At 45.0% G+C, this 15,617-nt stretch overlaps 1 protein-coding gene across 1 annotated transcript in view; it reads left to right on the forward strand.

Annotated features, from left to right (window-relative positions):
- LOC140191851 (trafficking kinesin-binding protein 1-like) overlaps positions 1-15,617 on the forward strand; it is a 68,788-nt gene that overhangs the window by 17,141 nt on the left and 36,030 nt on the right. Inside the window, exons 9-11 of the mRNA XM_072249643.1 lie at positions 11,153-11,229; positions 11,605-11,850; positions 12,399-12,478. Coding sequence (XP_072105744.1) covers positions 11,153-11,229; positions 11,605-11,850; positions 12,399-12,478 — 403 coding nt within the window. The remainder of the gene's footprint in view (positions 1-11,152; positions 11,230-11,604; positions 11,851-12,398; positions 12,479-15,617) is intronic.

Here is a 15,617-nt window from a genome sequence, read left to right on the forward strand (position 1 = left end):
CGGAGGTGATAAGAGAGCTTAAGGTTAATAAACCCACAGGGAACAGTGATCACAATATGATCAAGTTCATTTTGAAATTTGAGAAGGAGAAACTAAATTCCAATGTGTCAGTATTTCAGTGGAATAAAGACAATTACAATGGCATGAGAGGGGAACTGGCCAAAGTTGACTGGAAAGAGACATTTGCAGGAAAGACAGCAGAGCAGCAATGGCTGGAGTTTCTGTGAAAAATGAGGGAATTGCAAGATAGATATATTCCAAATAAGAAGAAATTTTCAAAGGGAAGAAGGACGTTACTGTAGCTGACAAGTGAAATCAAAGCCAAAGTAAAAGCAAAAGAGAGGGTCTACGAGGAAGCCAGAGCTAGTGGGAAGATAGAGGATTGGGAAGCTTTTAAAAACTTACAGAAGGAAACTAAAAAGGTCATTAGGAAGGAACAGATGAATTATGAAAGGAAGCTGGCAACTAATATCAAAGAAGATACTAAAAGCTTTTTTCATTTCATTTTCATTTTAAAAATCCTTTTATTAATATATAATCTACGGCTATAAAATACAGGAGTTCAACAAATTAGTATGTATATAGTTAATAAAGCTGAAGAAAAAAACTTATGTTAATGAAAAAAAAATTTTTATAAAAGAAAAAAGAGGAAAAAAGAGAACCCTCAACTAACTAAAAATAACCCCACTAACTACAAAACAGCAAAAAAAAAACAGAGAAAAAGAACCATTCGGAACCAACTCCCGGATCAATACGTCTTACAATCATTTATATACATATAAAAAGAAAAAGGAAACAACAACTGCCAAATCACATTTATATAACATAAAATTGGAAGGAAACCATGTAAATTTAATTCAAATTAAATGATTATATTTAGCAAAAGAGCCCCACCTTCTCTCAAAATCAAATCGGGGATGAAAAGTTCTACTTCTAATTTTTTTCCAAACTAAGACATAACATTACTTGGGAAATCCATTGAGTTAGTGTAGGAGCAGAGGTATCTTTCCACATCAATAAAATAGCTCTTCTTGCCAACAATGTAACGAATGCAATTACATGTTGACTTGAAAATGAAATACCCTGAATGTGATGCGGAACTATTCCAAATAGAACAGTCAATGTTATTAGGTTGCAAAATAATTTTCAAAGCTTTAGAAATTGTAGAAAATAAGGATTTCCAAAACGATTTCAATGAGGGACGTGAATATGTGACAAAGTAGCTACTTCATTTTTGCACCCATCACAATAATTATCTATATTAGGAAATATTTTGGATAGACTCTCCTTTGTTAAATAATAACGGTGAACAATTTTAAACTGAATTAAACAATGATTGGCCCATATCGAAGAAGAACTAACCATTTTCAGAACATACAACCAATCTTCATTAACAAATGTCATATTAAGTTCTCTCTCCCAATCTTGTTTAATCTTTAGTGAGAGGTTATCTTTTTGTACTAAAAATAAATTATAAATTCTACCAGTGGAGCCTCTCACTGAGGGATTCATATTCAAAATAGTGTCCAACAAATCAGATACTTGCATATATGTAAACGTAGAAACATTTTTTTGTAAAAAAATGTCTAACCTGAAAATATTGCAAAAAATGTGCATGAGAGAGAGAATATTTTCTAATTAACTCTTCAAAAGACATCAATCGACCATCACTAAATAAATCTGCAAAAGAACAAATCCCCTTATTTCTCCATAAAAGAAAAATGGGATCAGTAATTGAAGGTTTAAATAGCAAATTTCGCAATACAGAACTAGACAATTTAAATTGTTTAAAATTAGAAGAATTGCGAAACTGAAACCAAATCCGTAAAGACTCTTTAATAATAGGGTAGAAATTTAAATTGGAAATTTTAGCAAGTTGTAAAGGTAATGGAGCTCCTAATAGTGAAGTTAAATAAAGTTGATTAATAGCTTTAAATTCCAAATCAATCCAAGCTGATTTTTGGTTCTTATCGAGCCAATATAACCAAAAACATAATTGTCGAATATTAACAGCCCAATAATACAATCTTAAATTAGGGAGCGCGAGTCCACCCACGTTTTTTAGATTTTTGTAAATGAAACATTAACTCTTGGTTTTTTATTATTCCAAATAAAGGACAAAATAGTAGAATCAATTTGATCAAATATTGTTTTAGTTAGAAAGATAAGAATATTCTGAAAAATATATAAAAATCTAGGTAAAATCATCATTTTCATGGCATGAATATGACCTATTAAGGGAAGTGTAAGAGGATTCCATCTAGAAAATAATTGTTTCATAGAGTCCAATAAAGGAACTACATTAGCTTTATAAAGATTTTATATTTTTTTGTAATGATAATACCCAAATATTAAAAAGAATTCACAATTCTAAATGGAATATCCTTATATACAAAAACAGGAACATTTAAAGGGAACAATTCACTTTTATTTAAATTAAGTCTATATCCTGAAAATTTTCCAAAATCATTCAATAATTCCAAAATTTTAGGAATAGATTCTTCAGGATTTGAGATAGAAACCGAAAGATCATCTGTATAAAGAGAGATCTTATGTATGGTCCCATTTATAAAAATACCATGAATGTTTTTAGCTTCACGAATTGCTATAGTCAAAGGCTCCAGTGCAAGATTAAATAATAAAGGACTTAATGGACCTTGTCGAGTACCTTGTGAAAGTGAAAAAAAAGGAAGACCTAAGATTATTAGTAATAATGGTAACGATAAGGTTCTTATAGATCATTTGAATCCACTTATTAAAATTATTACCAAAGCCAAATTTCTCTAATACATTAAACGGATAAGTCCATTCAACTCTATCAAATGCCTTTTTTAAGTATATAAAGGGTAAAGGAGAGTCAAGGGTAGATATAGGACCAATACAAAATTACACTGGAGATATTGTAATGAGAGATGCAGAGATAGCAGAGGAACTGAATGTGTATTTTGCATCAGTCTTCACAGTGGAAGACGTCTGCAGTATACCGGACATTCTAGAGTGTCAGGGAAGTGAGGATTGTGCAGTGAAAATTACGACTGAGAAGGTACTCAGGAAGCTTAATGGTCTGAGGGTGGATAAATCTCCTGGACCTGATGGGATGCGCCCTTGGGTTCTGAAGGAAGTAGCTGGAGAGATTGCAGAGGCATTAACAATGGTCTTTCAAGAATCGATAGATTCTGGCATTGTACCGGATGACTGGAAAATTGCAAAGTTGCTCCACTATTTAAGAAGGGTGGGAGGCAGCAGAAAGGAAACTCTAGACCTGTTATCCTGACATCAGTGGTTGGGAAATTGTTGTAATCGATTTTTAGGGATGAGATTACAGAGTACCTGGCAAGATAGGCCAAAGCCAGCATGGTTTCCTGAAAGGAAAATCCTGCCTAACGAACCTACTGCAATTCTTTGAGGAAATTACAAGCAGGGGAGACAAAGGAGATGCTGTAGATTTGGTATACTTGGAATTTTAGAAGGCCTTTGACAAGGTGCCGCACATGAGGCTGCTTAGCAAGATAAGAGCCCATGGAATTACAGGGAAGTTACCAGCGTGGGTGGAGCTTTGGCTGGTCAGCAGAAAACAGAAAGTGGGAATAAAGGGATCCTATTCTGGCTGGCTGCCAGTTACCAGTGGAGTCCCACAGGGCTTGGTGTGGGACGCTGCTTTTCACAATGTATGTCAATGATTTGGACTACGGTATTAGTGGATTTGTGGCTAAATTTGCCGATGATACAAAGATAGGTAGAGGAGCGGGTAGTGTTGAGGAAACAGAGAGCCTGCAGAGAGACTTAAGATAGTTTAGGGGAATGGCAAAGAAGTGGCAAATGAAATACAATGTTGGAAAATGTACTTTGGTGGAAGAAATAAATAGGCAGACTATTATGTAGATGGGGAGAGAATTCAAAATGCAGAGATGCAAAGGGACTTGGGAGTCCTTGTGCAATACACCCTAAAGTTTAACCTCCAGGTTGAGTCGGTGGTGAAGAAGGCGAATGCAACATTGGCGTTCATTTCTAGAGGTATAGAATATAAGAGCAGGGATGTGATGTTGAGGCTCTATGAGGCACTCGTGAGACCACACTTGGAGTATTGTGTGCAGTTTTGGGGACCTTATTTTAGAAAGGATGTACTGACATTGGAGAGGGTTCAGAGAAGATTCACAAGAATGATTCCAGGAATGAAAGGGTTACCATATGAGGAACATCTGGAAGCTCTTGGGCTGTATTCCCTGGAGTTCAGGAGAATGAGGGGTGATCTCATAGAAACATTCCGAATGTTAAAAGGGCTCAACAGATTAGATATGGCAAAGTTATTTCCTATGGTAGGACAAGAGGGCATGACTTCAGGATTGAAGGACGTCCATTTAGAACAGAGATGTGGGGAAATTACTTTAGTCAGAGGGTGGTAAATCTGTGGAATTTGTTGCCTTGAGGGGCTGTGGAGGCCAAGTCATTGGGTGCATTTAAGGCAGAGATAGATAGGCTCTTGATTAGCCAGGGCGTCAAAGGGTACGGGGTGAAGGCAGAGGATTGGGGATGACTGGAAGAATTGGATCAGCCCATGATTGAATGGCGGAGCAGACTCGATAGACCGAATGGCCTACTTCTGCTCCTATATCTTATGGTCTTATAAATAAGCAATAAATATCGAGAACTTGAGTTCCTTAGAAGAGAGTCCATAGGGTGTGGGAACAGTTCGGTGTTGGGGCGTGTGAAGTTAACCCCTCTAGTTCAGGAGCATGATGGTTGAGGGGTAATGACTGTTCCTGAACCTGGTGCTGTGGGTCCTGAGGCTCCTGTACCTCCTTCCTGATGGTTGAGGGGTAATAACTGTTCCTGAACCTGGTGGTGTGGGTCCTGAGACTCCTGTACCTCCTTCCTGATGGTTGAGGGGTAATAACTGTCCCTGAACCTGGTGGTGTGGGTCCTGAGGCTCCTGTACCTCCTTCCTGATGGTTGAGGGGTAATAACTGTCCCTGAACCTGGTGGTGTGGGTCCTGAGGCTCCTGTACCTCCTTCCTGATGGTTGAGGGGTAATAACTGTTCCTGATCCTGGTGGTGTGGGTCCTGAGGTTCCTGTACCTCCTTCCTGATGGCAGCAGTGAGAAGAGAGCATGGCCTGGGTGTTGGGGGTCCTTGAGGATGGATGCCACTTTCCGTACGGACCCCCACCATCATTTCGAGAGGACTAGAATATAAGAGGAAAGGTATAATGCTGAGGCTTTATAAGGCATTGGTCTGACTTCACTTGGAGTAATTGTGAGCAGTTTTGAGACCCTTATATGAGAAAAGATGTTTTGGCATTGGAGAGGGTCCAGAGGAGGTTCACAAGAATGATTCCGGGAATGAAAGGGTTAAAGTATGAAGGGTGTTTGATGGCTCTGGGCCTGCACTCTGTGAAGGTTAGAAGAACGAGAGGGATCTCATTGAAACTGATTGAATATTGAAAAGCTGAGTTAGAGTGGATGTGGAGAGGATGTTTCCTATAGTGAGGGAGTCTAGGACCAGAGGACACAGATAGAGTGGATGTTGGGAGGATGTTTCCTATAGTGGGGGAGTCTAGGCCCAGAGGAGACAGATAGAGTGGATGTGGAGAGGGTGTTTCCTGTAGTGGGGGAGTCTAGGACCAGAGGAGACAGATAGAGTGGATGTGGAGAGGATGTTTCCTGTAGTGGGGCAGTCTAGGACCAGAGGAGACAGATAGAGTGGATGTGGAGAGGATGTTTCTTGTAGTGGGGGAGTCTAGGACCAGAGGACACAGATAGAGTGGATGTGGAGAGGATGTTTCCTGTCGTGGTGGAGTCTAGGACCAGAGGTCCATCCATTTCGATCAGAGATGAGGAGGAATTTCTTTAGCCAGAGGACGATGAATCTGTGGAATTCATTGCCACGGACCACTGTGGAGGTTAAGTCATTAAAAGCAGAGATTGTTAGGTTCTTGGTTAGTCAGGGTGTCAAAGGTTACAGGGAGAATAAATCAGCCATGATGGAATGGCAGGGTAGTCTCAATGTGCCGAATGGCCTAATTCTGCTCCTATGTCTTGTGGTCTTCATGAGATAGAATTTAAAGAGTAAATGAGTGGTGGTGGGGAGAGTATAAGAGCTTTTTCGCACAGGGCTACCCTTTCCACCATGTGACCCTACCTCAGTAATGCCTTTCCCACTGTGTGACCCTCCCCTTGGTAATGTCCCTCCCACACTGTAATGACCCCTTCCCCCCACCCACCATAACCCTAATGATACCTTTAGACCATGTGAAGCTGCAAAAAACCAACTTCTATTTCTTCAGGATCTTCGAGACCTTGAAGAGATCGTACGCCCTTCACTGGCAGTTGTAGTACAGGCTCTGTATTGTGGTGGGACACACAGCAGGGATGTTGTGTTTTCTTGTAAAAGTTATTATGATAATGACTTATATAGATGATGCAGACCAAATTGCTTTACAATGGGAAACATGTTGGAATCATGGCTGAATTAATGAGCAAGATAGACAAAGGAGAATTTGTTGAGTTTGTGTACTTGGGTTTTCAGAAGGTCTTTGGCAAGGTGCCACACACGAGGCTGGTTAACAAGCTTCAAGCCCATGGTATTACAGGAAAGACTCTAGCATGAATAAATCAGTGGCTGATTGGCAGGAGGCAAAGAGTGGGAATAAAGGGAGCCTTTTCTGGCTGGCTGCCGGTGACTAGTGGAGTTCCACAGCGGTCTGTGTTGGGACCGATTCTTTTTACGTTGTAATTATGGAGAAGGATAGGTCTGGACCCAGGGTTGAGATTTTTGATTGGAGAAAGGCTAACTTTCAGGAGATACGAAAGGATTGTGTGCAGTTTTGGTCCCCTAAACTGAGGAAAGACATCCTTGCCATAGAGGGAGTACAAAGGTTCACCAGATTGATTTCTGGGATGGCAGGACTTTCATATGATGAAAGACTGGATCGACTAGGCTTATACTCGTTGGAATTTAGAAGATTGAGGGGGGGATCTGATTGAAACGTATAAAATCCTAAAGGGATTGGACAGGCTAGATGCAGGAAGATTGTTCTGATGCTGGGGAAGCCCAGAACGAGGGGTCACAGTTTGAGGATAAAGGGGAAGCCTTTTAGGACCGAGATGAAGAAAAACTTCTTCACACAGAGAGTGGTGAATCTCTGGAATTCTCTGCCACAGGAAACAGTTGAGGCCAGTTCACTGACTATATTTAAGAGGGAGTTAGATATGGCCCTTGTGGCTAAAAGGATCAGAGGGTATGGAGAGAAGGCAGGTATAGCGTTCTGAGTTGGATGATCAGCCACGATCGTACTGAATGGCGGTGCAGGCTCGAAGGGCCGAATGGCCTACTCCTGCACCTATTTTCTATGTTTCTATTTAGAAGGAGTGGATTAGGACAAATTGTTTTATGGGAAGGATGTAATAGAGAAATGGAGGTCATTTAAAGGTGAAATTTTGAGGGTACAGAATCTTTATGTTCCTGTTAGGGTTGAAGGAAAAGGTTAAAAGTTTGAGAGAGCCATGGTTTTCAAGGGATATTGGAAACTTGGTTTGGAAAAAGAGAGATACCTACAATTAATATAGGCAGCATGGAGTAAATGAGGTGCTTGAGGAATATAAAGAATGTAAAAAGAATCTTAAGTAAGAAATTAGAAAAGCTAAAAGAAGATACGAGGTTGCTTTGGCAAGTAAGGTGAAAATAAATCCAAACGGTTTCTACAGTTATATTAATAGCAAAAGAATAGTGAGGGATAAAATTGGTCCCTCAGATAATCAGAGTGAACAGCTATGTGTGGAACCAAAAGAGATGGAAGAGATTTTGAACAATTTCTTTTCTTCGGTATTCACTAAGGAGAAGGATATTGAATTGTGTAGGGTAAGGGAAACAGGTAGGGAAGTTATGGAAACTATGATGATTGAAGAAGAGGAAGTACTGTAGCTTTTAAGGAATATAAAAGTGGATACATCTCCAGGTCCTGACAGGATATTCCCTAGGACCTTGAGGGAAGTTAGTGTAGAAATAGCAGGGGCTCTGACAGAAATATTTCAAATATCACTAGAAACGGGGATGGTGCCGGAGGATTGGCGTATTGCTCATGTTGTTCCATTGTTAAAAAGGGTTCTAAGAGTAAACCTAGCAATTATTGGCCTGTGAGTCTGACGTCAGTGGTGGGTAAATTGATGGAAAATATTCTTAGAGATGGTATATATAAGTATCTGGATAGACAGGGTCTGATTAGGAACGGTCAACATGGATTTGTGTGTGGAAGGTCATGGTTGACAAATCTTATTAATTTTTTTGAAGAGGTTACCAGGAAAGTTGACGAGGGTAAAGCGGTGGATGTTGTCTATATGGACTTCAGTAAGGCCTTTGACAAGATTCCACATGGAAGGTTAGTTAGGAAGGTTCAATTGTTAGGCATTAATATGGAAGTAGTAAAATGGATTCAGCAGTGGCTGGATGGGAGACGCCAGAGAGTAGTGGTGGATAACCGTGTGTCAGATTGGAGGCTGGTGGCTAGAGGTGTGCCTCGGATCTGTACTGGGTCCAATGTTGTTTGTCATATACATTAACGATCTGGATGATGGGGTGGTAAATTGGATTAGTAAGTATGCAGATGATACTAAGATATCATTGTGGATAATGAAGTTGGTTTTCAAAGCTTGCAGAGAGATTTAGGCCAGTTAGAAGAGAGGGCTGAAAGATAGCAGATGGAGTTTAATGCTGATAAATGTGAGGTGCTCCATTTTGGTAGGGCTAATCAAAATAGGACACACATGGTAAATGGTAGGGCATTGAAGAATGCAGTAGAACAGAGGGATCTAGGAATAATGGTGCGTCGTTCCCTGAAGGTGGAATCTCATGTGGATAGGGTGGTGAAGAAAGCTTTTGGTATGCCGGACTTTATAAATCAGAGCATTGAGTATAGGAGTTGGGATGTAATGTTAAAATTGTACAAGGCATTGGTGAGGCCAAATTTGGAGTATTGTGTACAGTTCTGGTCACCAAATTATAGGAAAGATGTCAACAAAATAGAGAGAGTACAGAGAAGATTCACTAGAATGTTACCTGGGTTTCATCTCCTAAGTTACAGAGAAAGGTTGAGTCTTTATTCTTTTGAGCGTAGAAGGTTGAGGGGGGACTTAATAGAGGTATTTAAAATTATGAGGGGGATTGATAGAGTAGACGTGGATAGGCTTTTTCCATTGAGAGTAGGGGAGATTCAAACAGGAGGACATGAGTTGAGAGTTAAAGGGCAAAAGTTTAGGGGTAACATGAGGGGGAACTTCTTTACTCAGAGAGTGGTAGCTGTGTGGAACCAGTTTCCAGCAGAAGTGGTAGAAGCAAGTTCGATATTGTCGTTTAAAGTTAAATTGGATAGATATATGGACAGGAAAGGAATGGAGGGTTATGGGCTGAGTGCAGGTCAGTCAGATTAAGTGAGAGTAAGCGTTCAGCATGGACTAGGAGGGCCAAGATGTGCTGTAATTGTGATACGGTTAGATGGTTATATGTCAATGATTTGGATGCCTGAATTGATGGCTTTGTTGCAAAGTTTGCGAAAACCACTGAGTGTAGTAGGAGGAGGATTGACCTCTTTCCAATTCAAGAAGATAGATCTCCTAGCCATTAATGTAAGCAATGCAATCATCCGGCAGGCTGAAGGGGTAAATAAGGAAAATTGGATCAGCCGTGATGAAATGCTGGAGCAGGCTCGACGGGCCAAATGGCCTAATTCTGCTCCCATCCCTGATGGTGTTATGGATGAAAGTGCAAACATGAAGATAAAAGACAAGAAGTGTTAATTAAAAGCAAGTAGTTCAGAATAGACTGGGTTACTGTAATACACTCTTTTTTACTGGCCTTGACACACATCAACACATTCAGAATCCCGCTGCTCGACTTTTAACCGAAACCGGGTTGCGGGAGCAGGCAACACACATCAAAGTTGCTGGTGAGCGCAGCAGGCCAGGCAGCATCTCTAGGAAGAGGTACAGTCGACGTTTCAGGCCGAGACCCTTCGTCAGGACTAACTGAAGGAAGAGCTAGTAAGAGATTTGAAAGTGTGAGGGGGAGGGGGAGATCCAAAATGATAGGAGAAGACAGGAGGGGGAGGGATGGAGCCAAGAGCTGGACAGGTGATTGGCAAAAGGGGATATGAGAGCATCATGGGACAGGAGGCCCAGGGAGAAAGAAAAGGGGGAGGGGGGAAAACCCCAGAGGATGGGCAAGGGGTATAGTGAGAGGGACAGAGGGAGAAAAAGGAGAGAGAGAGAAAGAATGTGTGTATATAAATAAATAACGGATGGGGTACGAGGGGGAAGTTAGAGAAGTCAATGTTCATGCCATCAGGTTGGAGGCTACCCAGACGGAATATAAGGTGTTGTTCCTCCAACCTGAGTGTGGTTTCATCTTGACAGTAGAGGAGGCCGTGGATAGACATGTCAGAATGGGAATGGGATGTGGAATTAAAATGTGTGGCCACTGGGAGATGACGTATTCCATCTTGGTAGCCTCCAACCTGATGGCATGAACATTGATTTCTCAAACTTCCGCTAATGCCCCACCTCCCCCTCGCACCCCATCCGTTATTTATTTATTTATATACACACATTCTTTTTCTTTTTCTCTCTTTCCTTTTTCTCCCTCTGTCCCTCTCACTATACCCCTTGCCCATCCTCTGGGTTTTTCCCCCCCGCTCCCTTTTCCTTCTCTCTGGGCCTCCTGTCCCATGATGCTCTCATATCCCCTTTGCCAATCACCTGTCCAGCTCTTGTCTCCATCCCTCCCCCTCCTGTCTTCTCCTATCATTTTGGATCTCCCCCTCCCCCTCCCACTTTCAAATCTCTTACTCACTCTTCCTTCAGTTAGTCCTGACGAAGGGTCTCGGCCCGAAACGTCGACTGTACCTCTTCCTAGAGATGCTGCCTGGCCTGCTGCGTTCACCAGCAACTTTGATGTGTGTTGCTTGAATTTCCAGCATCTGCGGATTTCCTCGTGTTTACCTTTTCCTGAAGCGGGCTGGGGGATGTAACACATTAAAAGAGAAACGTGGGACCTTTTGGTGGGGTGATACAGTTACTAAGTTGACCCTTGGCGTCGTGAGTTAACACTGTGAGGGTGGAGAGACTGAGAGGGCGATGGGACCCACTGTATTCCTCTTCTCCAGGACTCACTGGCCGCGGAGATCGAAGGGACGATGAGGAAAGGCTTCCACCTTGACAGCGCGGGGTCGCTGGAGAACTGGTAGGAGAGGAAGACAAGTGTGAGAGACCCTTCGCAGGGCAGCCCTCCGCACCGCCCCTTCCCTCGGGGTGGGTGGTGACGCTCCCGCGGTACGGACCCTCCCTCGCATTGCGTTACAGTGTCCTCCGGCATGGCAACGATCCCCCAGGACGGACTCTCCCCCCACCCCCCCCCGCCTGCACGTTGGCTTTCCCTACACCCGCCCCCCCCCCAGCCCATCGTCCTCCCCCAGCACCGTCCCTCTCCCGCACCGCGACGCGCCCCCTCGGTGTGACCTGTGGACGTAGTGCGCGTGTCGCGGGACGGCAGGGACCGGGTCGGTGGGCGAAGTTTAATTGCCTTGTCTTTCTTTCTTCCTTCACTGCCCCCCCCCAGTAACTACCACCGGAGGGTCTTCGAGACGGTGCGGGCCGTGAACCAGGCAGTGAAACTCAAGTCCCGCTCGCAGTCTCCGCAGAACGTGGCGGGCTCCGGCCAGTCCTCCGGCGACCCCTCGGGCTTCTACAGCCTCCCCAGCACCCCGCGCGCCAGATTCTACGGGTCCAGCAGCTCCAGCAGCTCCAGCAGCATCAGAGTGGACAAGAGGCCCCCACCGCTGAACCTGGACACTGACACTGTGCCGTAAGAAACACACCCTCCGCGTCAAAGTAACGCCGAATTGTATTGCCCCCGCCCCAGGGAAACCACAGGTTCCACCCTCGCCACTCCCGGCTTAGCACAGTACAGAAGCGGGCCGTTCGGCCCGTCACAGTGATGCTGACACTTTTCTCCATCTCAAATTATCATACACATATTGGCAGCCAATCCAACCGTAAGTAAGTAAAGGCATCCGTTAGTCTTGCGAGACCATGGATCTGCGCCTGGAAAGTCTTCACTCTCCAGGGCGCAGGCCTGGGCAAGGTTGTAAGGAAGACCAGCAGTTGCCCATGCTGCAAGTCTCCCCTCTCCACGACACCCATGTTGTCCAAGGGAAGGGCATTAGGACCAATACAGCTGGGCACTAGTGTCATCGCAGAGCAATGTGTGGTTAAGTGCCTTGCTCAAGGACACAACACGTCGCCTCGGCTGGGGCTCGAACTCACGACCTTCAGGTCGCTAGTCCAATGCCTTAACCACTTGGCCACGTGCCCACACATACATATAACTAAACTGCTCCTCCGGGGCCAAAGTGAAAAAGACGCAGTGCCAACAGTCAGGCACGTCACATACAAGACAGCAGTAAAGGCTGATTTGTACTTCTGCGTCACAGGTACGCTGTAAGTACAGTGTAGCCGCGTACCCTACGCTGTACTCTATGCCGAACCCTATGCCGTAGCCTAACGCGCACCTCTCCCAAAATGTAACCACGCATGGCGGCGACGCAGACCGGAACAACTGTGATTGGTCGGCCTGGTAGCATCGCATTTCCTCCTACGCTGCAATAACTCCCCATTGGGCGACTGAAGGGCAGGGAAGGAACTCTGGCTGCAGTGCTTTCCATAAAGCTTTACAGACCTCCGAAATTATGGAGGATCCCGTTCTCGACGCCAGTTTGTAGCTGCTGCAGCCTGTTGACTTCCACCTGAAGCTAAACCTTCGAATGGTGATTGCCAGTCACTGCGCGTACACTGATGCGAAATAAATCAGCTCTCGTAATCTTAGAAACCTCTTTCAGATCTCCCCTCGCCCTCCGGCCCAAGTTTGTTCGCCCTCTAATCCAGGCAGCATCCTGGTTGAGCCCCTTAGTTGTAGCGTCATCGAGAAGTACCGCACAGAAACAGGCCCTTCAGCCCATCTAGTCCGTGCCGGGGCCACTTAACCCGGCTACTCCCATCGACCTGCATCGGGACCACAGCCTTCCCACGTCCCTGTCCAAATTTCTCTTCAACGTCGATATCGAAATGGCCTCCACCACTTGCGCTGGGCAGCTCGTTCCACACTCTCGTCGCCCTCCTGAGCGAATGAGTTACCCCACATGTTCCCCTTAAAACATTTCACCTTTCATCCTCAGCCCACGACCTCTGGTTGTCGTCCCACCCAACCTCAGCAGGAAAAGCCTGCTTGCATTGACCCCCTCTATACCTCTCATAATTTTGTCTACCTCTATCAAATTCCCCCTCAATCTTTCTGCATTCTGGGGAATAAAACCCTAATCTATTCAGTTTTTCCTTATAGTTCTGATCCTCCATATCCAGCAACGTGCTTGATAGTCTTCTCTGCACTCTGACGATCTTATTTAAGTTTATAGAGACGGCGGGGTCGCGGATCGCGTAGGACAGGGGCTGCTAGCCTCTCTTTTTCTATGCCGTGGGCCAATCGCCGTTAGGCAAGGGGGTGGTGGGTCCCGGATAGAGAGCCCCTGGTGTCGGAGGTCACAACGGGACGCTGACAGGACGCGGGGCCGGGCTTGAGAACTGGCAGCTGGGGTTCAACCCAGAAAAAGCGAGAAGTGATTCACTCGGGACGACCGAACCTCCGGGCTAGTGGCAGGATTCTTAGCAGGGTGGAGGAACAGGGGATTCTTGGAGGATCCACAGATCCTTCGAAGTTGCATCGTAAGAGTGATACGGTTGTTAAGAAGGCGTATGATGTGTTGTCGAGATCAGTTAGGGAATTGAGTTCAAGAGCTACGAGGTGATGTTGTAGCTCTATGAAACCTACCAAGGTGGAAATCCATGGTCTCACGAGACTAACGGATGCCTATGAAACTCTGGTTAGACCACACTTGGAGTATTGTTGACGTTTTGGGCCGAAATGTCGACTGTACCTCTTCCTATAGATGCTGCCTGGTTGGCTGCATTCCACCAGCATTTTCTGTGTGTGTTGCTTGAATTTCCGGCATCTGCAGATTTCCTCGTGCTCGGAGTATTCTGCTCAGTTCTGGTTGCCTCACTATAGGAAGGGTGTGGAAGTTTTAGAATTGAATTGACTTTATTTCGTACATCCTTCACATACACGAGGAGTAAAAATCTTTAGGTTATGTCTCCGTCTAAATGTGCAATTTATGGTAATTTATAATAAATAGTATGTACAACAGGGCAGTCAATATAGCTTAGAAATACAATTGTATCAGCGTGAATTAATCAGTCTGATGGCCTGGTGGAAGAAGCTGTCCTGGAGCCTGTTGGTTCTGGCTTTTATGCTGCGGTACCGTTTCCCGGATGGTAGCAGCTGGAACAGTTTGTGGTTGGGGTGACTCGGGTCCCCAATGATCCTTCGGGCCCTTTTTACACACCTGTCTCTGTAGATGTCCTGAATAGTGGGAAGTTCACATCTACAGATGCGCTGGGCTGTCCACACCACTCTCTGCAGAGTCCTGCGACTGAGGGAAATACAGTTCCCGTTCCAGGCAGTGATGCAGCCAGTCAGGATGCGCTCAATTGTTCCCCTATAGAAAGTCCTTGGGATTTGGGGACTCATGCCGAACTTCCTCAGCCGTTTGAGGTGAAAGAGGCACTGTTGTGCTTTTTTCACCACACAGCTGCTATATACAGACCACGTGAGATCCTCGGTGAGTGTACGCTGAGGAACTTGAAGCTGTTCACCCTCTCAACCCCAGATCCATTGATGTCAAAAGGGGTGAGCCTGTCTCCATTCCTCCTGTAGTCCACAACCAGCTCCTTTGTCTTTGTGACACTGAGGGAGACGGTGCAGAGGAGATTCACCAGGGTGCTGCCTGGATTAGAGAAGGTGCCAAGGAGATTTATCAGGATGCTGCCTGGATTAGAGAGGATGCAGAGGAGATTCACCGGGATGCTGCCTGGATTAGAGAGGATGCAGAGGAGATTCACCGGGATGCTGCCTGGATTAGAGAGGGTGCAGAGGAGATTCACCAGGGTGCTGCCTGGATTAGAGAGGGTGCAGAGGAGATTCACCAGGATGCAGCCTGGATTAGAGAGGGTGCAGAGGAGATTGACCAGGATGCTGCCTGGATTAGAGAGGGTGCAGAGGAGATTGACCAGGATGCTGCCTGGATTAGAGACCGTGTCTTATGAAGACAGGATGAGCGAGCTGGGGCTTTCCTGTCTGGAGTGAAGGAGAATGAGAGGCGACTTGACCGAGGTTTACAAGATAACAAGAGGCTTTGACAGAGTGGGCAGCCAGAGACATTTTTCCCAGGGCAAAATCTCAAAGAAACTGAAGGAAATTTTGGAGGGGTGGGGGTGGTTTCGGAGATGATTCTTAACACAGAGAGTGGCCAGTGGCGTTCAATTTTGCCAGGGATGGTGGTCGAGGCAGATAAATTCGGGACATTTTAGATGCGCTGATGGACGTCCACGAGTCTGGGGCCAGGGACTGGAGGTGGAAGAATGAGAGGTCTGCGGGTTTGGGGCCAGGGACTGGAGGTGGGGGTTGGGGGGGGTGGGAATTGGATTGTCTGAGAATCTGGGCCCAGGTACTGGAGGTGG

This window comes from Mobula birostris, chromosome X, assembly GCF_030028105.1.
Source record: "Mobula birostris isolate sMobBir1 chromosome X, sMobBir1.hap1, whole genome shotgun sequence".
Lineage (NCBI taxonomy): Eukaryota > Metazoa > Chordata > Chondrichthyes > Myliobatiformes > Myliobatidae > Mobula > Mobula birostris.